The following is a 23281-nucleotide window of genomic DNA, read 5'->3' on the forward strand; positions in this document are numbered from 1 at the left end:
ATAATTTTAAAGATCTTATATATGTTTTCATTATAATTTACTTATTGAAAGCAAAAATGTCCAAGGTGAAAATATTTATTTTATTGATTTCATGTATAAGAGTGTCTATGACAATTCTTTGTGGGACTGAAAATGTTAATATCTCTTCCTTGTAAGCCAATATAGTGAATTTTAAAGTTTTAATCATAATAAATTCAGTGATCGAAAGTTCAATAATTTCAGTCATTCTAACTATTTTTTTGTTTTGAATAGATTGTTGTCACTTTTTTCACATTTTGAATGAATTTTTCTTTTATTTTTGTTTATGGTTAATAACCGAATAACCGAACCAAACCAAGCCAAAACCGATAAATGTATATTAAATTTGGTTTGATTTGGTTTTGATAATTTTAAAACCGATTAAGTTGGTTTGATTTTGGTTTTGACCACTAACCGATCCAAACCGACCCGTGAACACCCCTAGTAACAAGTGTGAGTCGCATATCAAAACTTATTTATTGTACAAGGACTAGTCGCGTAAATCCTCAGAATTTGTAAATATAATTGATAGAATTCGTAGAATATTTGATGAAGATTAAAAGTGTTGATTTTTTATATAAAAAAAAGACGAATGATATACTTTATTATTATTATTATTACTATTATCTAATTATATAAAATTATTATGGAAAAAAAAATGTAGTAGACTCATAGTGGGCTAATTCGTGAATTGAATCAAATGGGGCCTTTTCATTTTCCAAATTGGAACTTAATTAAACTAAAGAGTCCATGCTCTTTAAACGCCCTATTTGAAGAAGAAAGAAGCTTAAGTCATCGCTTTCAATCCGATAAGGGGTTTTTTCATTTTCCACGAGAGTCTGTCCCAACAATTGTTAAATATAAATATGAAAAAAAAAAAAAGTTAACCGCCTGGAGAGTCATTTTTTTCATTTTTAAGTGAATGTTCATTATCATAATAAAAATAGAAATTGTTCAAAATATATTTAAGAGACTATTTTAAACCTATACTAAAATATACAATGACCATTTTCGTCACTTTTTATACTCCCACATTAAAAAAAAATAAAAAGGGAAGACAAGAACAAATTTAAGATCATCTCAAACAAGGCTGAAATAAGAAATTATAACTTTGTGTATCTGTCACGGAATTCCAATTGTGGAAGGAGATTTCCACTCATGATGGTGTTTTCGATATGGAGAAAAATATTATTTATTTTTTTGAGAAATAAGATAGCAGAAAAATAAATGAATTTCTTATTTATTTTTTGTGTTTATTTATTCGTAAATAAAAAGATATTATTCTAAAAATATTTATACATAATCTAGATAAATACCATAGGAGGTAGGTGTGAGGATGGGGCATGTGTAGAGGTGAAGTCTATGAAGATGGGGTGTGTTGGAGGGTCGGAATGACACAATCAAATGAAATTGCTTTCCCACTTCTACAGAAAAGTCTTTTTTTTTCTTTTAAGAAAATTTGTTTTCCTATAAAAAAATATTTTAAATTTTTTTGACTAACCGAACATGATAAAATCGAAAAAGTATTTTCAGCAACTTTCATTAAAGGACAAAAAATACTCAAAATATATTTGAGGGACCATTTTTTTAACATTTTCTCTTTACTCCTACATTTAAAAAATAAAATAAAAAGGGCAGATAGAACAAATTAAGGATCATTTATAACAAAGCATAAACATAACTTTGTGTTTCTCACTGAATTCCAAATTGTGGATTTCTAATTCCAGGAACAACTTTTTCTTCTACTAAGAATTTCTCTTACAACAACTAAGGTTTTTCAGGTTTGTTTCTTTTTCGTAATTTTTTGCTTCTTCTGATCGGCTCGTATTAATCTGTGTTTTGTTATAGGTAATTATTCTCTATATTGTTTGGACTTTTTAAAAATATCGATTGGTGTATGTTGGATTCTTCAGAAATAATATATTTTTTAAGGATCGACGGGGGTGATACAATATTTTTTAAGAGTCTGAGTAACATAAGTCATTTCTCAATTTCTTTAGTCTTTTCAAAAGTATTTTTTTCTTAAATCACGATCATGTCTTTATAGTAATGTTCTTTTGAAAAGTTAGAAAGAAAGAGTACAAAAAGAGATATAGAAAAGGGTTGAAAAGTACTTCCTCCGTTTCTTTTTAGTTGTTATGCTTTCCTTTTTTTAGATTCAAACGATAAGAATTTTGATTAACATTATTTTATGATGTATTTTTTCATTAAATTGATATATATATATATAAAAAATTGCAATTTATAATATTTTTCGTATAGTTTTTGAATATCTAAGTTTTTAGTTTAAAATATCAAAATAATGTAATCTGATTTAACTTTGAAAATTAGTCAAATTGACTTTCAAAAAATGCAACATGACAATTAAAAATGAATAGAGAGTAAGAGATATGATATTAATAGGATGGCATTTCCCATATGAATAAATTAGGTGTATGTGAAAGTAGATTTCCGTTTGAGTTTAAAGTTCAATGACTTTCATGGTTAACGAACACCTACTTCTCCAAAAATAAAACAATAATTCAATGAAAGGGGGAGAAATGAAAAGTAAATTAAACTCTTTGTTTGTCTTTTTCATCAATTCAATTAATGTATTGTAACCATTATTTTTTTTCCAATAGGAACAAATATTAGTATTTATTGTGCTCATCTGTACTCTCGAAATTTTTGTTCCATTTTAGAAGGTTTCTTTGTTTAGTTTACTTATTTTTCTTTTCCATTTATACAAGTACTAGGAAAACATGATAATAGAGATTAAGGAGTCATAATGAAAGTATATTAGAGGATTAATATTGTTGATTTATTCTTTTATGTTTCGATTTATATGTTTTAATTTGACTTATTCTGAAGTTTAAGAAAATACTGAAACTTTTGAATCATATGGTCCTAAACTAAAAATATTATGGGAGGTGGGTGCGGGGGTAGGAGTGTGGGGTGGTGGGATGGGGCTATGTGTGCTAGCTACAAAATTAAAAATTTCGTTCAGGGTGTTCAAAATGAATTTAATATATACTTATGAAAAATAATTGTTGTTCTATATACTTGGTGTATTTTTTATATACATAATATAACTTTCCGACAAAGTGTGTGACTGTGTTCAACTGGTCATCGGTTACTTCATGTGGCTATGCCATGAGTAATGCACAGGGTGAAGATGAGGTGTGCCGGAGGATGAAAAGAAACAATCAATGTGAAAATTTATTTTCCTAAATAAAATATTTTTCTAAAATTATGACTAACCGAACATGAAAAATCAAAAATACATTTTCCACTATGCACACCCTCTATCTGAAATTCAGCTACTTTCATCGTTAAAAGGAAAAGTTGGTCAAAATATATTTAAGGGTCAAAATATAAAAATAAAAAGGACAAAGGATCAAATTAATGATCATTTATTACAAAGTATATATATAACTAATAAACAATTTAATGATCATTTACTACAAAGCATAAATATAACTTTGTGTTTCTTTGACTGAGTTCCCAATTGTGGATTTCTAATTCCAGGAACAACCTTTTCTTCTACTAAGAATTTCTCTTACAACAACAAAGGTTTGAGGTTTGTTTCTTTTTCACCATCCTTTTGCTTCTTCTGATCGGTTCGTATTAGTCTGTGTTTTGTTAAAAGTAATTATTTTCTATGTTGTTTGGACTTATATAAAAATATCGATTATGTCAGATCCTTCAAAAATAATATATATTTAAAGGATAGAGAAGGGTGATGCAATATTCTTTAAGAGTCCTAGTAACATAGGTCATGCCCTAATTTCTTTAGTCTTTTTTATGGTACTTTTTTCTTAAATCACGATCATGTCTTGTCCCGGTATGGTGAAAAAAGAATTGCAAAGATAGAAAAGTAGATGTGACACTAATAGGATGAAAATTCCCATATGAATAAATTATTCCACTCGAGTTTGAAGTTCAACGACTTTCATTGTTGACGAAAAAATACCTACTTTTTTTTTTGTAAAATTAAATTCTTTATTTGTGTTTTCCATCAATTCAGTAAATGTATTGTACCATTTTTTCCCAATGAGAACAAATATAGGAGTAGTATTTATTGTGCTCTTGGAAAATTTTGTTCCACTTTTTGAGGTTTATTTGTTTGCTTAGTTTACTGTTTTTTTCTTTTTGATTTGTACTAGTACTAGTAAAACATACTAATAGAGATTAAGGAGTCATAATGAAAGTACTAGACAAGTAATATTGCGCATTTACTTTTTCTGTTTCGATTTATGTGTTATAGTTTGACTGAACATGAAGTTTTATAAAGTACTTAAAACTTTTGAATCATATGGTCCTAAACTAAAAAAAAAATAAAAATAGATGGTCCAAAATAATTGACATTTTAGAAAAATCAAATATAATTAACTAAGTATTAGTTTCCACTTTTACCCTTACTCAATTCAATAAATATGGAGAGAAATTAGTATAGTGAAAAAGAGAATAGTACTAAATTGAGAACAAAGAATAAATAAAGATAATTTAGTCAAATTACTCTTTTGATTAATGTTTTCTTAAGAGGCATACAGAAAAGAAAAGACAAGTAAAATGGACAGAAAGGAGTATATGAGTAATGTACCAAAATATCAAAAAGTTATTCCCTCCGTCTATTTTTACTTATTTACAATACTAAAAATAGGTGTCCATTTTTATTCGTCTAGTTTGAAAAAAATAAGACATAATTTATCTTAGTTCATAATTTATCCTTATTATTAACTATAGTCATTTTTCAAAACTTGAATTTATTATATTCTCATTCTATTTATTGTTTCTTAAGAGATGTGTTAAGTCAATACTGAATAAGTAAAAATGTATAGAGGAAATACTAAATATCGAAAGTGATATTTTTCTTGAAACAGACTAAAAATGACATAACTAAACTAAAATGGTGGAATTTACAAGGAGAGTTGACTGCTTTTATTATTTTCTTAATAACTTTTTCCTATTGTTTGATTGATAACATAGGAGAAGGGAGTAAAACATGAACCACTAATTTTCCAACAAACTAACATAACATTTTCCAAGATGTATCTAGTCTTTTCATTGGTCAAAATACATCTAACTAACATGTCAACTAATCGATTACGATAAACTGAATCGAATTTTTGCTATTTTTTTTCATGTAGTACCTCGACGTGACATGAGCATAATGTATTAAGGTTTATGTGAATGAACCTTAAGAAAAATATTGTTTTAGACTTGTGAGATAGCTCAATCTTTTGTCTCCCTCTAAATTGAGTTTTGAGTTTCCAGGTTTAGATAATTTATTTGATCGACGAAAACTAGGTTGATCAAGAACGCTCTGTTGTTTCATCTTTGTTAGGCCATGGCAGAAGAAGAAGATGTCTACACCAAGGATGGAACTGTCGATTATCGGAATAAGCCTGCAAATAAAAAGAAAACAGGAACTTGGAAGGCTTGCCCTTATATACTTGGTAATAATATTAACTCATTGTCATTTCATATTCTCGTGTTTTTGGAGTCAGGTCAAACATAGTTCTATACCATAATCTTCACATATTATGTTTGTATCTTTTATTTGTCAAAATGTGTGCACATTGGTTCGTCTTCCGCCAAATATGTTGAATAGAGTGGCCTTGTAGTTAACTCCAAGCAAATATTTACAATCTTATGCCAAACTATTGCGTGGTTTACCTCTAGGAGTTGATATCTCAGATAGTTACTCAACTAATGGTTGTTATTTCAGAAAGTCGTGTTTCTTCTTGATTCTATTTTTTTTTCAACAAAGAAAGTGACTTTCTGAGATGTTAACTATTAGTTGAGTGACTATACCACGCAATAGTTTGGTATAAAATTGTTGAGAAATGAATTTTCTGCGATGATAACTATTATTGATATTAATTGTTGTCATTTTGACAGGGAATGAATGCTGTGAAAGATTGGCATATTATGGAATGAGCACCAATCTTGTGTATTATTTCAAGACTCAACTCAGTCAGGAAACTGCAACGGCGTCTAAAAATCAATCGAATTGGGCAGGGACCTGTTATGTTATGCCTTTGCTTGGAGCATTTCTCGCCGACTCTTATCTTGGAAGATACTGGACTATTGCCATATTCTCAATCATCTATGTTTGTGTGAGTTTATTAATTTACTATCTGGTGTCTACGAGTGATTTAGCGACAGATTAGTGATGAAGTTCATAGCTAATTCTAGTTTCTTTTGTAGTGATGTATTAACTGATTTTTCTTATCATTCAAGGGGATGACACTATTGACAGTATCAGCATCAGTGCCCGGACTTAGGCCGATTTGTTATGAAAAGAATAAATGTCACTCAACCGATAGTCAAACAGCAGTATTCTTCGTTGCACTCTACTTAGTAGCACTGGGAACCGGAGGAATCAAGCCGTGTGTCTCATCCTATGGTGCAGACCAGTTTGATGATGCTGATCCTATCGAAAGGAACTACAAAAATTCCTTCTTTAATTGGTTCTACTTCTCCATCAACATTGGGGCTCTCGTTGCTTCTTCGTTGATAGTCTGGATACAACAGGATATTAGCTGGGGATGGGGATTTGGTGTTCCTGCTGCGGCTATGGCCTTTGCTGTTGTATCGTTCTTTTCAGGATCTAGGCTCTATAGATACCAAAAGCCTGGAGGAAGCCCTTTGACGCGTATATGCCAGGTTGTAGTGGCTTCTCTTAGAAAATGTCATGTTACATTGCCTGCTGAAAAATCTCTGTTATATGAGACTGCAGAAGCTGAATCCGCCATCAAAGGGAGTCGCAAACTTGCTCATACAAACGACCTGAGGTACGTTCAGAAATGATGTAATGATTTTTCATTTTCATATTGAAAAAGTAATTACTAAGAATAAAAGGTGTTAAGCTTTTTATCATCCTAGCCTCAAGCTACTTTAAGTAGCACCGTCCTTCACTATCGCCACCACAATATTTGCTCAATTGACACATCTGAAAGAATCAATGTTGGACTTATTGAATCCTTAGCAATTCATGTGACGATTGGTCATTGTGGACTCTAGAAAGCCCTTTTTATGAAATTTCTGAGGTCACCGGGGTACATGTGCTTAAGTTTATCTAGCGGACCTTGACCCTTGTTATTTTGATGTCATATCTAGTATTCAGAGTTTGCCTCGACTTGGCTGCATGTGATACACTATGTTACCCAAAATCACCACTTTTGCTAATTCAAAAAAGACTCATTTTATATAACTAGCTTGATATTTGTAGCATTTACGAGATTCTGTAACTCAAATATGTTTGTTACTTTTACAGGTTCTTCGATAGAGCTGCTGTGAAAACAGGGTTGGATGAGAACAGAGGTTCAATAAACAATTGGAAACTTTGCACAGTGACACAAGTTGAGGAGTTCAAGTCTGTTGTCAAGTTGCTACCTATTTGGGCTACTGGGATTATCTTCAGCACAGCGTATAGCCAAATGAGCAATTATTTTGTGGTGCAAGCCATGTCTATGGATACACATTTAGGCAAATTAAAAATCCCCGAGGCTTCACTATCTGTTTTTGACACCATCGCGGTTATTCTATGGGTTCCTGTCTATGATAGAGTGCTTGTACCATTCGTTCGAAAGTTCACAGGTCACAAGAATGGATTGACTCAACTCCAACGAATGGGAACGGGGCTTGTTATATCTGTCTTTGCTATGGTATCTGCTGCACTCGTGGAGGTAGTTAGGCTCGGGATAGTAAAAAGGCGCAACCTCTATGACTCCAAGGACATCCCAATGTCAGTATTTTGGCAAATTCCTCAGTACATGATAATTGGTTGTGCTGAAGTTTTCACATTTATCGGTCAGTTGGAGTTCTTCTATGATCAAGCTCCTGATTCAATGCGGAGTTTGTGTGCTGCTCTCTCTTTGACAACCACCGCGCTTGGGAGTTATGTGAGCTCGTTGTTAGTAACCATTGTCACAGATATTAGCACGAGGAATGGGAAGATGGGATGGCTATCAGACAATCCAAATTACGGAAAGCTTCATTATTTCTTCTTCCTACTGTCCGTTTTAAGCGTGCTAAACTTCTTCATTTTTCTCATCGTTGCAAAGAGATACAAGTATAAGAAGGCAATCAACAAGGACGACCCTGTTCCAATGGTGGCTAATGGTGATGACAACAAGCTCGATTTGTGATTTCTGATGTAACTTTGGTTTGTCTTGTGCTAATTTGAACATGTTAGAAAAGTGTTATCTATTAGACACTTTTTACTCACATGACATAGTGCGTGTGATACATCTAAAAAAGTGTCGCATGTAAGGATCTAGCGCTATCTATAAACTTGCATCATCTATAATCCAAACGTACTCTATAGACTTATCTCATGGCTACATTTTCTCTTTGATTGCTATATGTGGTAACTAGAGCTAGAGTGTTCGCTACAGGTTCGATGGAATCTAATAATTTTGGTCAAATTTATATTTATCTTATGAAATTCATTAAGAACATATACAAATTACTTAACTTACAACCCAATAACTTAAAAGAGGAATATTATAGAAGAATTGTTTGTTCAATTATAATAGAGATTTAAATAAATCATATATTCGCCTATTTGACTTATGATAATAGATGAATTAGGGGTCGTTTAGTAGGATGTATTAGGGAATTTGATACAAATAGTAGTTATGGTATTATTCAATTCTTTGTGTGGTAAGATTTTTATCTTATGTGTATATCTATGTATAGTTATATTATACATTATGATATTTTAGAAATACAAAAGATTATTACTATATGGGTAAGTATGTGTAAAGATAGAATTGTCAGTTATACACTAAATCAAATCGTAGATAGGAAATAGTCTAAGCATAACTAATTTTGTCATTATTAATCCCAACATTATTAATATATTGTAGTCAATATTATTTTTACACATTCCACTAAACGATTCCTTAGTGTATAGAGTTTAAATTATACACAGAAAAATAAATTATTAGTATAAAGTTTATGTTCACAATTAAGATGGAAATTAGACAAACCATTACTATGAATCTATGATAATAACATAAAATTAAATATAATTTATCTTAATTATGAAAAGAGTATAGTTCTGATTTCTTATGCTAGTATATTTTTGTATGTTTTGAACAAGACCGATCAAATTGAGGTAAATGTTTTGATTTAGAAAAACATATGCTATAAACTATTTAATGTACAATTATTATGGGTTGTATATGTTAATTATCATTTTAATTTGTTAAATGGTAAGATTCGTGGGTTGATCAATATGCATAATAAATTGGATTGTGTCTGAATATTAAATATTGATGATATGCCTTATGAGAAGCATGTAAAACTCTGCAAGTGAGTTTATGAATGAGCTTACGAATTCAACCAATTTAGCAATATTTTTTTTAAAAAAATCAATTACTCTCTATGTTCCAATTTATGTGACACTTTTCATTTTTCGTAAGTCAAACAATTTAAGTTTGACTGAGAATTTGTGCATAACATCTTAAAACTTTTTGAAATGAAATTTATATATTTGTAAACTGCATAGAAAGTACTATAAATTCAATAATTGACAATTCAAAATATTTACAAGATATATGAAAAATTTATGGTCAAAGATAAACTTATTTGAATCTCGAAATTCGAAAGGTGTCACATAAATTGAAACAGAGGGAATAAGAAATTAAAGTCGCCAATAATTTATGGAGAAACTATCTAATTACACAAACATTCCTACTATATTTACTAATTGTCCCTATAGTTTGAAATAAATACATTTTATCTCATTGATTAACAACTCCATATCATATTTCAAGGCAAATACACTCAAATACATGTTTTTTGCTATTAAATACATTGAAATAGGGAGAAAGGCGAGCGAGAATAGGAGGCAGACAAGTGAGATTTGTCTATGTAATTCAGATACATGTGAATCACACTAGACACATATATCATGAATAAGGTGAAATTCACATGTATGTAGAATATCAAATATGCGAGCGAGATAGGAGAGTGGCGAGCAAGATAGGAGGGAGGTGAGCAAAATTTATCTATCTCAAATACATGCGAATCCACTTTGATACATTACATCTAATTTTGACCACACGTATTTCAAGATACATGTATCTAGACATATGAACAGATCAAAATCTAATAAGATTCGTAATATTACAAACTTAAGTGTATCTAAATTATTAGCTCCTAAACTATTGAGATCTCTCTAAATTTCTCATAATTTAAATATTAATTAATATCTTAATCTTAATTTGAAAATTTTGAAATATGGCCTTCCTAGAACCGTGTGTTTCCAGTTAAACTCATCCCAAGCAGATAAAACTGCAACACTAAGCTCAACAGTCAACACACATAAAAATGGCCGCCGCCGCCGGTGCCGGTGCCATTAACTCCGGCCTACGATCTCTTCTTCTCAATACTACCCTCAGACCTTTCACTTCATCTTTCTTGAGAAAATTACCACTACCCACATACCTTTTTCTCCCCAATACCCCTTCCCACCACAACTTTTCCCATCGACCCTTTTGCTCTATCTCACCATTGACGACATCCCAAGAAGACAATTTTAGCAATCCGAACAGTAAATCACGACCCAATGTTTTACACATTCTTGAAGAAAGGGGGTTATTGGAATCAGTGACTAGCGACTCACTTCGCTCCGTTTGTTCCGACCCGAATTTGGGTCCGTTGAAAGTGTATTGTGGGTTTGACCCAACTGCTGAAAGCTTACACCTTGGTAATCTTTTGGGTATAATTGTGCTTTCTTGGTTTTTACGTTGTGGGCATAATGCTGTGGGGCTTATTGGAGGTGCTACGGGTCGGATTGGTGATCCGTCTGGGAAGAGTTTGGAGCGACCCGAGCTTGATTTGGTAACTTTGGAGAAGAATATATCTGGGATTGCTGGTATTGTTAAGAAGATTTTGGTTTACTCACCAGGTGTTTGTGAAAATGCTGGAGAGGTACAAATTTTGAATAATTATGATTGGTGGAAAGATGTAAATTTTTTGGATTTTTTGAGGAATGTGGGGAGGTATGCTAGAGTTGGGACTATGATGTCGAAGGAAAGTGTGAAGAAAAGGTTGGAAAATGCAGAGCAAGGGATGAGTTATGCTGAGTTTACGTATCAGCTTTTACAAGGTTATGATTTTGTGCATTTGTATGAAAAGGAAGGTGTCATTGTGCAAATTGGTGGTAGTGATCAATGGGGTAATATCACTGCTGGTACTGATCTTATTCGTAGGCTTATAGGAAAATCTTCCGAAAATGGAGCTGTTGTTGGCAATGTTCCGGTTGTTTTTGGGCTTACTTTTCCATTGCTTCTCAAGAGTGATGGTACCAAGTTTGGAAAATCAGAAGATGGTGCAATTTGGCTATCCGCTTCACTTTTGTCACCGTATAAGTTCTATCAATACTTTTTTACAGTCCCAGATGATGATGTAGTGAGGTTTCTTAAGATTCTTACCTTTTTGAGCATTGAAGAGATTGCAGAGCTGGAGAGGGATATGGGAAAACTAGGATATGTTCCTAACACAGCTCAACGTAGGCTGGCCGAGGAGGTTACACGGTTTGTTCATGGACAAGAGGGATTGGAAGAGGCTCTAAAGGCTACAGAGGCTTTGAAGCCTGGAAATGCTGATACCAAATTGGATTGGAAAACAATTGAAGGTATTGCAGCTGATGTTCCATCTTGCTCCATGAATCATGAACAGGTGTTAAACATACCAATTTTGGATCTTTATGTTTCCAGTGGTTTGCTTGAAAGCAAATCAGCTGCACGACGAATGCTTAAGCAAGGGGGACTTTACTTGAACAATGCCAAAGTTGATAGCGAGAGTAAGAAGATTGAGGCAGATGACATTGTGGATGACAAAGTTATCCTTTTGTCTGCGGGGAAAAAGAACAAGATGGTTGTTAGAATATCCTGAGCTGTTGCTGTTCGTCTAAATTTCCATTTGTGTTCGTATGTAAGGATGATTGTGGCTATTCCCACTGGTTGAATTTGAGGAGTAGTTGTTTTTGAATCATACTTGTAGATGACAGTTCCATATTAGCATTCTGAGTTGGCGAGATACACAGTTTTACATGATATGCATATGATAGAACGAGAGGAAGACGGACAAGTGTTGAGAGGAAGTGAGAAGTTCTACATTACGCAACGGAAAATTTTTCCTCTTCCCTTGGTATTTTTATGTAATTATTTTAAAAATAATGATCCAGGAGGGAGACAAACATGAGTTATGCAAGCTTTAAGAATTTCTTTGACTCTTGCAGAATTTCTTTTAATTGAAAAAGGTTCTGCTTGTTTTTCTCCTTGGACAGACGTGATATCTTATTGCAATTAGGAGGACTCCTTATTTATGGTTCAACTTAAGTGATTGCATCTTTCGCCTCTTTTCTATTCAATTTTGCTATATATGTCTCATTCGACATGATTGTAGAAGCTAGTTCTATCACAGAGAATCTGCAATCTTGTTTTAGTTGCAAGCTAGATGCAAAGTACAAGTGGCTTAGCTAATACTATACTGATCCTGGGAGACACATAATAATTTGTCTGGGCTGACGAGCAGCATTTGTTGGTTTGGTGAGATGTGATTTGAAATAGACTCTACCTTTATCAGTTTCTGGAACTGTACCAAAAGTGTATTTGTTGTGTTCAATTATAAACTTGCCTGTCCACTCTCCTGTTTAATCGTTGGAGTAACATGAATAAGTTTTTGTTGGTTCGCTGTGCCCTTTGGGTAGGTTGTGTACTTTTCTGAAAAGGGAGAATTGCATCAGCTTAGGTTTGTCTCTTCTGGTGACTAACACATTAGTTGGAAGTATTGAATATTTAATGTTGCTAGTATTGGTGCAAAAGAAGACTATGAAGAAGAAAAATGACATTGATTAAGAAGAAGAATAGGAGGATGACTTCATCAAAAAGAATAGAAAGAGGATGATGATCTTGTTCATTGCTGTTTTGGGAAAATAAAAAAGGAATGTTGCTTCTATCGTTCTTGGTCTAGCCCTTGATTCTCTATGAGTTATATTGCAATTGATATTTTGATATATGCAAAGACAGAGGTACATTTGTATAGATACTAGCAGGCTACTTTAGATGATTGATATGCGTAACTTTTTTCAAATGTAAAGGAGGGGGTGGCCTTTGCGAATGTTGCTTATATATAGTATTGTCAAAGGCAAAAAATCTTTAGAAAACGCTCCAAGTATATTGAGGCTTTTGGCGCAAAGTGCAGTTAAATTGTGGGCTTTAGTAAGAAAAGGCACAGTTAAGAAAAATAATTGTAACGCAAGAAAAAAGTAACAATTCGTTCATAATGCTTTCCTTAACAATTAATACATCCCTTTGTTAATTACATTTATTGTTTAGTATTGCTTGATTCAAATGGCATTTGCGAGAAATGAGGCACCCCCCTTGGTGTCTTCCCTACACTGGAGCAACATAAGCAATGCGAAGCATCCTCATTCAGCTTTTTGAGCTTCAGGACTTAAGCACGCCTTAAATAAGCCTTTGAAGTTTGACCACACTGCTTATGTCATTCTTGGTGGTTAGCTCTTGCTGTATCTCTTATAATTCAATGGCTTCTCTATTGAGTGTTATGCTTGAATTGATATAATAATCATGAGTTTTTATCGATGTGTTTGACCTACCACGAAGGAAGGGTGTTAGAGGTACTTTGTAGAAACACTAGCATGCTGAATGTGTATCATTAAACTTAATATGCTCAATGTGGTTACCTTTTTTAATTTGTGAAGGAATGATTCTTGGGCCTTTTTGATTTCTGATGTACTTCTCTATTTGGTAGTAACCTACATGTGCGTTGAAAGAGAACATGTATTTGCTAAGTTTGGCAATGGGGTAGGGCAGCACTGAGCTGAGGCTAGGCAAAGCATAAATAGTGAAGCGAAGATGAGTTCTTAGGCGAAGGGGATGGGGTGGTGCTGGTCAAATACTCAAATTCATTTTTAAAAAATAGTGGGGGAATTGATAAAGTTAGCTCTCTCAGTCTTCAAGCCTGAATGCCAAAGTGAAAACTCAGTTTTGGGAGCCATTGTTGCTGGCAGGTGTTACCTTCTGCAAATCCATTGTCTACAGCTTCCTCAAAGCCATTCTTGATGGTAAAACTGCTTCCCTTGGTTTATCTTTTTTTGCTTCTTTCACTTCTTTCTTTATTTTTTCGAATGTTGGTCTAGGTTTATTCAACTTTTATTTAACTTAGCTTGACCTTAGTATATTTGTAATGGAAGACATATTATGATTTCGTAATATAGTTTCCCTTTGGTTTTTAGTGTTGTGGATTGAATATGATTTTGTCTTAGATGAATAACTTGTGGGTTTTGGATAGATGAATTACCATAGCTCAATTTCAGGATGTGCAATATCAGTTTGAGCAGAGACAAGATATTTTAACTTCTTGAAGCATAAGGTTGATGATTGAGTGAACTATTTTCTAAAATATAGGTGAAAGAAGAAAACATTGAAGATAAGGAAAAAATATGTACCTCCACTAATTAGAAAGTACCAACCTTATCTTCTTATATAATTGAAGAAAGACTTGAACTACTGTCAGGCAATGGTTGACGCATTCTTCCATTATCTTTCCTCTTCCTAGGATGAATTTGACGCCTTCCTGTTCCTGCTCACTTGTTCAATTATTTTTATTTTTTGTGATGGTGGTGTAGAGGCCAGCTTGCACGTATCTCGACTATTTAACAGGCACCTGCTACCTCTCGCAGCACAACTTTCGGGTAACACTGCTCACCAAGGCGTAGGCAGATGAGAAAAAATCACCCAGTATATTTTTTGCCTCTGTTGGTATTTGAACCTGAGATCTCATGGTTACTTCATTGACCACTAGATCACACCCTTGGCTGCCTTACATATTTATTTTTAAGCAGTAACCGTTTCTAGAAGTAGGGTCCACTGAGCAAATAGGGGTTAGTTAGATGGGATAATTGCTTCAATGTCTAGACTTAATTGTTTCAAAGTTCCTTCATCTTTGTAGAAGTCCTTAATTTCCTATGGAACATTATCAAGGGCTAAGAAGAAAAAGTTAGTTTCATACAAGTGAAATTCTGTAGTGACAAAGAACATGAGATCAGGAAAAGTAGAAAAAGAGATAAAGTGAGCTGCATATAAAGAAAGAAGGGTGAAATTGCTAACGTTACTTTGGAACGAATAAGACTACTTTACTTTGTCTCTGTATTAAAAGATATTATGTGTTGCTTCTAATTTGTGTGTGTGAATGCAATCTAAGCTACCCTTATCTGCTGGTACTTTGTAATCTGGAGGCTATTATCAGATCAATCTTACCAAAAACAGAGAATAAAATAGATTCAAAGGTTTCTTCCCATCACAGACAACGGTAAACTCCATTTAGGTTCCATGTTCTTATATGGCTCTTGCACCTCGGTGATTAGAAAGCTTAAGTCACGTCTGTAAGCATTTTAAATTCATAAATATAGGTTGCATATTGTGCCAAGAAGATATCTCATAGGGATGATTACTCGGCCAAAGATACATTGCAATGCTTTTATCTGGGAGTTCATATTGAGCTTGTTCAACTTCCAGTTAGTTCTTAATTTCTTTTCATTGTGCAGAATTCTTGCTATACTAGTATTATTATATTTGTTCTTCTTTGTTATCATTTTCTGTTACTTCTCTTTTCTGTTCTGATTCATGATCAGCGACATTGTAATGAATGTGTTGCCTTATAACAATATGAAGCATCAGAACAGTTTGGTAACAAATAATATAATGGGGCAGTATTAGATACTAAATTGATGCTTTGAACTATCTATTTTCTTTTTAGGTGTGATTTCAGTTATTCATAGAGTTTCGCACTCCACTTTGTTCAATGAAGAGTGGTCTATAACAGGTATTGTTGGTGTTGCTGGTTGTGATTTATGGCAGCTGTGGTGCTGCAAGTACGAAAAATGGTGTGGGGTGGATATTGCAGCAGTTTGATTTGCTTTTGATTTTGGTGAAGACTGTGGCATAGCTGCACGATTTGTTTAGTTTTGCCGCTAGCCTGTTAATATGTTGCAATTTACTGAAGCTGGACAAGTAAGCTCAAATTGAAGGATATGCTTTCAACATTCAGAATCTGAAACCATCCAATGCTCTAACCTTGCTTCAGACTTCAGAGCTTCTACTTATGTTGTTTAATCTGTTATCATTTTCTAGTGATGTTCGCATTTGTTACTTTATGATGATACAGAATGCTGGCTGGCTATTTGAGCTGTAGAGTATGGTTTTCTCTTGCAGTTGATAAAAGCTCTCTTAAGGATTTTTCATGTGTACATATAAGGTGACATGACCAAGTACGAGAGCGGCTTAATGAACTCAACTTGTGAAGAGTTCTCTGTACAGGTATGTAGTAGTTGCGGTCAAGTAGTAAGAGCGCGACCAGTGATATAAGGTTATGTTATGTAGTAGTGGCTATCAAGTAAAAACCTTGCCATGTAGACAAAATCCTTGGTACTTAAAAGTGAAAAATGATAAAGTGATAGAATTCATTATTCACCGAGTTTTGAACCGCGCAAAAAGGTACATTGTGGCAGTCATGTTTTATAGTATATATACTTGTTTGGAGGTATTGGAATGTTGTACTGTTTGGCCACTGTGGTGGCACAGTTGCTGGTCTTTTGGGTTGTAGTTGGGGCCAGAAAAAGTGTGTACTATCAAAAGGTATTACTGAATAATGAGTGCATGTACTTGGATCACTTTCTTGTCCAAAGTTAGAGTTGTATACATAGAAATATAGAAAATTGTGTGCATCTCTCTGTCTATTTTGGTTGTATCTTCCAAATGTACATATATCTATCTAAAAAATTCATTATTTTGTCTAGGGTCCTGACTTAGAACTTGAATTAATACAACTTATCGAATAAAATATTTCATCGAGGAATTTTACTTTATCGATTATATGTAATTGATGATTATTACTTCCTTGACTATCTATTTTGGTGACTTGGCACCGAGGGGTTAGGGCTTCTTTATTGTGAGATGTCTAAAAGACTGGCCAATTTTTGGCTTTTTTTGTTGTGGACACACAAATGTTTACTAAGGAAAAGGGTCGATGTGGGACTCTTCACATCAACATCTCTCCACTAATAGTGTCTGCTTTGGCTCAATCCGAATAGACGGGAGGTCTTGAAGTGAAGGAGAAGTCTACATAACTGTTCAGTATCAACATATTTTCCTATTTCTAACTGTCCTCCTAACCGTGCAACATAATAAGTTTGATGCGAATATAATTAGAGAATTATAAAAAAAAATGAAACAAAACATAAAATGAGAAAAAAGAAATTCAACTATTCTGCTTCATATTCCTTGTTCTCAACTAGTCTATCTTCCTTGATACTTTATTCTAAATGTAACAAGGCAGAATAACTTTTCTTTCTTTTCTTTTTTTTAAAAAAAAAGAACAATGAAATAAAAGAAACAAAATTGCAAATACCCAAAAAAAAAATCCTAGTAATTCTAGAAAAATCATCCTAGCTCATCCTCTGGTGAATTTGGGCTTTTGACAAACCTACCCTGCAATAATTTTAAAAAATTAAAACATGTATAAGTACAAAATTAAGAGACTTTTAATTATATGAAAATGGATTATAGAATCTAATTTACTTGTTAGATATGTTAATTAAGTGGAGTTTTGTTTCCCCTTTATAAATTTCATTTATTTTGACAATATATGACATATAAATGAGGATTTAAGAAGAAATTGTAAATGTATCCCTAAATATAAAATTTGAATCTTCTTTTTCTTTAGAAACTTTCTAGATTTCTACCTAGTTATTTGGAAATTAAATTTTTTTTCTAAAATTTAAAAGTGATTGTAAAAAAAAACAATCATTCACAACAAGAAAAACTAGTATAAAAGTTCATCATTATAGTGTAAAAATAAAAAGTATCATTTCCTAAAGTTTAAAAGTGCCTTTATTTGATTTATTAGATCCCCCACAATCTTCTTATTTGTCTACACTGATTGAGTTATAACTTATAAGAATTTAACATTGTCAAAAAAAAATTAATAATAAGATAAAAAATCATTTACCTTTATAAGATTTAGAACTTTTATAAATATAAAAAAAATTGGGCATATGTTCCATGTTTTACTTTTTCATTTTTGTCATTCCTCCTTGTTTCACACTAAGGAATCAATTCTTTTTTTTAATAAATATAAAAAAATTGTAGTGAAAAGATTTCTTGTTTTTTTAAAAAAAACACTTTTTTATTCCTTTCTCTATATTTCAAGCCAAAAAAAAAAATCAAAATAATTAATTGAACACTTCAAGTATCAATATAAAAAAAACTCACTAAAACTTACTATCAGATTACTCAAAAAATTATAATGTTGATAATAAACGAAATAAATAACCTAAAAAATTAAGGAAAACAACTAACAATAAGAGGTGATCGTCTAAAAAAAACTCTTACATTGTCAACGTATATAAGTTGATTTTTCTTCATAATAATAATACCTTCATTCTGGGTCGTCGATCCGCGTTGACTTTTCTAACTTGGTATCTAATTTTTTTAGAAAATAAACGAGTACGTCGTTTTTCTTTGTAACGTAACACACTAGCCTCTCTAATTCCTCCATTATCTGAGAATAAGTCTATTTGTGCTAATCTAGCCTGCATCCAAAAAATAAAATAAAACCATTATTTTAAAAAATTAAGAAAAAAGAAAAAAGGAAAAATATATCATATTCCAATACATTCTTCAAATTTTATTAAAATTTAATTAGTTCCAACTTCTAATGGGTGAAAACAAACATGTAACAACATAAGGGTGAAAACAAAAATGTTGATTGTATCAACAAGACACTTAATATTATGAATTATATGATAATAAAATATTCAGTAAAATTGCACAAATAAGGTCTTCGGCTATTTTTTTATAAACATTTGATTTTAAAAAAGTGAAAATTAAAACATAAATTAAAGAAAAACAACGGTAACAAAATAACAGAACACAAGTAATAATAGGACAAGTAGAAAATGATTTTATAAAATATGTCTTAACAAAATGACATATTTGAAGTCATAATAAATGATTTGATAATAAAACACTTTTTTTTATGCATTATTAGTCTATTACGTCAACAACAACATTATTGAATAAACTATAAAGAAAAGTAACATTTAAAACTATAACAATCATTGTGTGTGTTAAGGATGCATACACGTAGTATTAAACTAATTATTTATTAAATACTATATATTTGATATCTAAAAATTATTAAACTACGACTAATTCAAAATTAACTTTCGAATAAGTATATACCAAAAGGAATAGAAAACAAATTGAACTTTTCAAAAATATTCTTAAAAAACACATTAGTGTGCAACAATAAAATTATATTTATATGACTTATAGGTTTCACAAATCTGAACCGTAGAAGCAATTTTTTAGGTACAATTCTTTTTCGAACTCTATTATTGTGAGATACTTTATTCACCGAACTACGATTTTGTACATTAGTGTGTCAAAAAGGTCCCACTTTCTAGCTGGAAAGAGGCAAGATTGTAACAGTCATTTGATGCTAACTACCAACTTGAATATTATGTCATGAAATTCAACAAAAAGAAAAAAAGAGTCAAATAAAAAGTATATAAAAAAGCAGAAAAGTATTTTTTGAAAAATAATTTAAAATATTTCTTAATAATTAAAGGGAAAAAAAAGCATGAAATGCACGTGTCGTGGTCCAAAAATTATGTTGCAGTTTTATCTAGTATGCTTACTACTTTTAACTAAAAATAACAGAATCCAATAAATAAAATTCTTCATAAAATTTCAAACAGAATTTAACCATAAAGATAAAATAAACTTACTTGTACATCATTTCCTGTAGCATCAGAACCCTGAATGTCATCGGAGAACGGGGATTCCTTATCGGACCACGCATTCAAAACATCATCGAAGTTCAATTTTAGTAACAACCCCGAATTTGGTTTAGGAACATCGACTACCTCTTCTTTAATCAATTGACTTGAATTCTCCTTATTCGTCTTCTTTGTAATCGAATTATCTTTAGCTGATGATGTTTCCGCGGCCCCTCTCAACTCCACGAGTCTCTCAACTTTCTTTTTCTTTTTCTCGATTGGAGGTTTACTAAATTTCGGAGTAATGTCGGTAACGTTCACACTAGAAGTATACCTCCACCAATTATCACCATCATCAACATTTCTCAATGGTCTCACTCCACCCCTCATTATACCAAAATCATAATGTTGGTACCCATTTTCGAATCCTAATCCTATTGGAAAACCATAGCAAGTGCCACCAGAATTATTCTGGTGGCGCTTGCTATGACTATAACTATAACTAAATATGGACTCATTCTTTACCTCATTCTCAACTCTTAACTTTCCCATGATATTATCAATAACACCTTCTTCAATTTCCTCATCTAAGATAGATTCAGCATCGAAATCTTCTTGAAATTCTTCACACACATCTAACGAACTACTCCCTTTAGAGTCGATTTCCCCAGGACTCTGGCATGGTTTTTCACAAGAACTGACTGACTTATGCTCAATTACGCAATTGGGTTTTTCAATCAATGGAGGATGGAGTAAAAACCCCGAGTTTTCGATGATTTGGTAAGGGACAACCAAGTCTGAGGACTCATATGAAAAGGGGTAATGTGGTTTAGTGAATTTGCAAGGCTTAGTGAGGTGTTTTGATGAGAAAATTTTGGGATAAACTGTTGATAAAAGAGCTGCAGCTTCATTGTAGGTTTGGTTAGGTCTTTTTCGAGGTGTTCGAGGTTTTCTAGTAGAGATTGCAATGGGAGAATTGCTCGATTCGGATAATGTTGAAGAAGGTGAAGATGATTGGGAAGTCCATGAGGTAGATGGAGATTTTATAATCTCTAAATCTAATTTATAAGCTGCTCTACCACCACCAGCCAAACAGGATGACATTTTTCTACTATATAAAAAAAAAAAATAACAGAGCAAAAAAACAGAGAGCAAAATTTCAAGAATTGAAACAATCCTTGAAATTCAATGATGAATTCTTGAAAACCCCATCATTTGGTACTATAAAAAAAAAAAGAAAAAAAGTAAGTAGTGCAATACAAAGAAACCCCTAAAACCCTAAAAAATGGAAAAATACATTACTCATTTCTCACTATAAACCAAACTTTTCGAAACATTATTATATATTTAAAAATTTATCAAATAAAAAAGTCAAGCACTTTTTCAGTATCAAGAACCTACCAAAAACATAAGAAGAATTTGACAAATGAAGTAACTAATCCCAAGAGAATCTAACCTTAAACAAGAAGAAGGGAGAATTTAGTTGGGCAAGAAGATGAAAGCACTGAATTCAAGAAAATGTTTAAGAGAAATATCAAAGAATGGGAAAAGGGGTATTTAAATAAAGGAATTCACAAGGGTTTTGGGGTTTGGCATATATATAAATATAACAAAAAATATGAAAAAAAATTAAAGTATGATAGAAAGAAAAAGGGGTCACGGGGGGAGATAAAAGGCTAAGATTTGTTGAAAGAGTTCACTGGAAGAGATTGGGGTGTTTTTGGGTGATGGAAAATCAGTAGTACAGAAGAAAAAAACAAACAAAGCCTACAACTATTGGATGGACCACTTATTGCTTTGTGATTTACAAATTTTTTAATTTTTTATTTTTTACTTTATTTTAGAAGTGCAATTATTTATTTTACTAAAATATCATCTTAAACCAATGTATTATTTGTTGAAATCTTGTATTAACCTTCTTGATAAGTTTTGAGTATAGGACTAAATTCTGGATACTCGATGCTGATGTGATACATAAATGTTGGTGGTGTATAGATGATTATTCTGTAACTTGGAGTATTGTTCAATTGATAGTGAAGATTTGTTATGCATCCGTTATAAGTTGAGGTTAAGATGTATATTTGTGTTTAAAACAAGCTCAAGCAAGTTTTGGTTCTCAAAAGAATTATTACCGTTGTTTTAATTTATCTGTTTGTCTTAATTTGGTTTGATACGGAATTTAAGAAAGCAACAAACTTTTGAATCTTATGGTCTTGAACTAATGATACTTATACAATATATCAAAATGTTATTTAATCTTGTGGTCTTAAATATGTCATGTAGAAAGTTGAAATTAAGAAGTTTCCAAATTCGGAAAGAAAATTGTTTTAGTGAGGATAAGATGTATGAGACCTTACTTCTATCTCAAGAGAAAAATTGTTTCCGATAAATTCTTAACATAATAATGCATTACCTACAAGCTAGAAAGCGAAATAACAACAAATGAAGAACAAATAACATGCTACAAAAAAAAACGGACAAAATCTATCATTAAAAATAATTATCAATCGTTAATTTTGTTTGATGTTAAATTAACCATCAAATTATCTAAAAATCTTGTCCAACTAGCTATTTAGCAATATATTAGCGATGAACTTCTTAACCTAATTCCTATTCTTTTTGTAGTCTGTGGCACTACATATATAAGTTTAAATTTTTTGTACACCCTAAAAATTGCAATCTACATTATTGAAAACTACTCTCATATATTCATTTTGTTTTACTAGAGAAATACAAAAAAAGATGAAATAATAAATAGTATCTGTCTAGATATCCTAGGTACAATGAAACATTTCAAAAATTCCAATTCTGGAAAACTCAAGAAAATATCTTTCTTTTTCATAAATTATTTAACAATATCTTGAATGCATCAAAATTGAACAACAAAAAAAAGTTTCAAAGTAATGGTTATCTTGTTGTTTTATTATAAAGTATGGGGCAAATTTGTAACAGAGAAAGATAATAAAATAAAATTAAAAAAATTAAAAATAAAATTTTAAAAAATAGGTAGAGAATACCATGTAATCCTTATCATGGGCACTCATAGATTTCCTTTGTTCTATCATAAAAACTGCTAGTACCATACCTAAAAAATTCCTTTGAAATTTTATAAAAAAATTAAAAAGTGTTTCTTATCTAATGACGTAGCGTGTTGTGATTGGTTAATTGAGATTTTCATGGATGACGTGGAGTGTCTTATATGGGGTTAGAGGATTTTCACATGTATCTAGAAAAGAAAAAAAAAAGGGTATATTTTTGGATGTAAAATGAGTGCAATGATTAAAACCCTATTGGTGTATTGTGGTCCTATATGTGTGGCATATGGCAATCCAACGTATGCCTCTTTATGATCAATGGCTTCTAATCAATATTGCACTATTACTCCTCTATGTTCTTCAAAACTTCCACAACAACCCCCCCCCCCCCCCCCCCCCCCCCCCCCCCCCCCCCACCCCT

The 23281-nt window shown here is 32.0% G+C and overlaps 3 protein-coding genes across 9 annotated transcripts; 2 read left to right on the forward strand and 1 right to left on the reverse strand.

Annotated features, from left to right (window-relative positions):
* Positions 1-3479: 3479 nt before the first annotated feature.
* On the forward strand, positions 3480-8337 carry LOC102604358 (protein NRT1/ PTR FAMILY 8.1-like). 2 transcript variants are annotated; one of them, XM_006362386.2, is made up of 5 exons: positions 3480-3577; positions 5345-5456; positions 5902-6119; positions 6244-6797; positions 7280-8337. In XM_006362386.2, exons 2-5 carry the CDS (start codon positions 5348-5350, stop codon positions 8151-8153), a joined length of 1755 nt encoding a protein of 584 aa, XP_006362448.1. In that variant the 5' UTR covers positions 3480-3577; positions 5345-5347; the 3' UTR covers positions 8154-8337. The 2 variants fall into 2 exon arrangements, with proteins under 2 accessions (XP_006362448.1, XP_015158464.1); XM_015302978.1 differs by lacking the exon at positions 3480-3577 and having other exon boundaries at positions 5249-5456.
* A 1934-nt stretch (positions 8338-10271) lies between these two features.
* LOC102604688 (tyrosine--tRNA ligase, chloroplastic/mitochondrial) lies at positions 10272-16246 on the forward strand. 5 transcript variants are annotated; one of them, XM_015302992.1, is made up of 2 exons: positions 10272-14737; positions 15802-16246. In XM_015302992.1, exon 1 carries the CDS (start codon positions 10345-10347, stop codon positions 11911-11913), a length of 1569 nt encoding a protein of 522 aa, XP_015158478.1. In that variant the 5' UTR covers positions 10272-10344; the 3' UTR covers positions 11914-14737; positions 15802-16246. The 5 variants fall into 5 exon arrangements, with proteins under 5 accessions (XP_015158478.1, XP_015158480.1, XP_006362449.1 ...); XM_015302994.1 differs by having other exon boundaries at positions 15868-16246; XM_006362387.2 differs by having other exon boundaries at positions 10272-14107.
* Positions 16247-17288: 1042 nt separating this feature from the next.
* On the reverse strand, positions 17289-21570 carry LOC102605364 (protein CHLOROPLAST IMPORT APPARATUS 2-like). 2 transcript variants are annotated; one of them, XM_006362388.2, is made up of 3 exons: positions 19835-21570; positions 18479-18634; positions 17289-17531 (listed from the first exon to the last, which is right to left on the reverse strand). In XM_006362388.2, exons 1-3 carry the CDS (start codon positions 20927-20929, stop codon positions 17484-17486), a joined length of 1299 nt encoding a protein of 432 aa, XP_006362450.1. In that variant the 5' UTR covers positions 20930-21570; the 3' UTR covers positions 17289-17483. The 2 variants fall into 2 exon arrangements, with proteins under 2 accessions (XP_006362450.1, XP_006362451.1); XM_006362389.2 differs by having other exon boundaries at positions 18435-18634.
* Between the last annotated feature and the right edge of the window lie 1711 nt (positions 21571-23281).

Source organism: Solanum tuberosum, unplaced genomic scaffold (assembly GCF_000226075.1).
Source record: "Solanum tuberosum cultivar DM 1-3 516 R44 unplaced genomic scaffold, SolTub_3.0 scf00403, whole genome shotgun sequence".
Classification (NCBI taxonomy): Eukaryota; Viridiplantae; Streptophyta; class Magnoliopsida; order Solanales; family Solanaceae; genus Solanum; species Solanum tuberosum.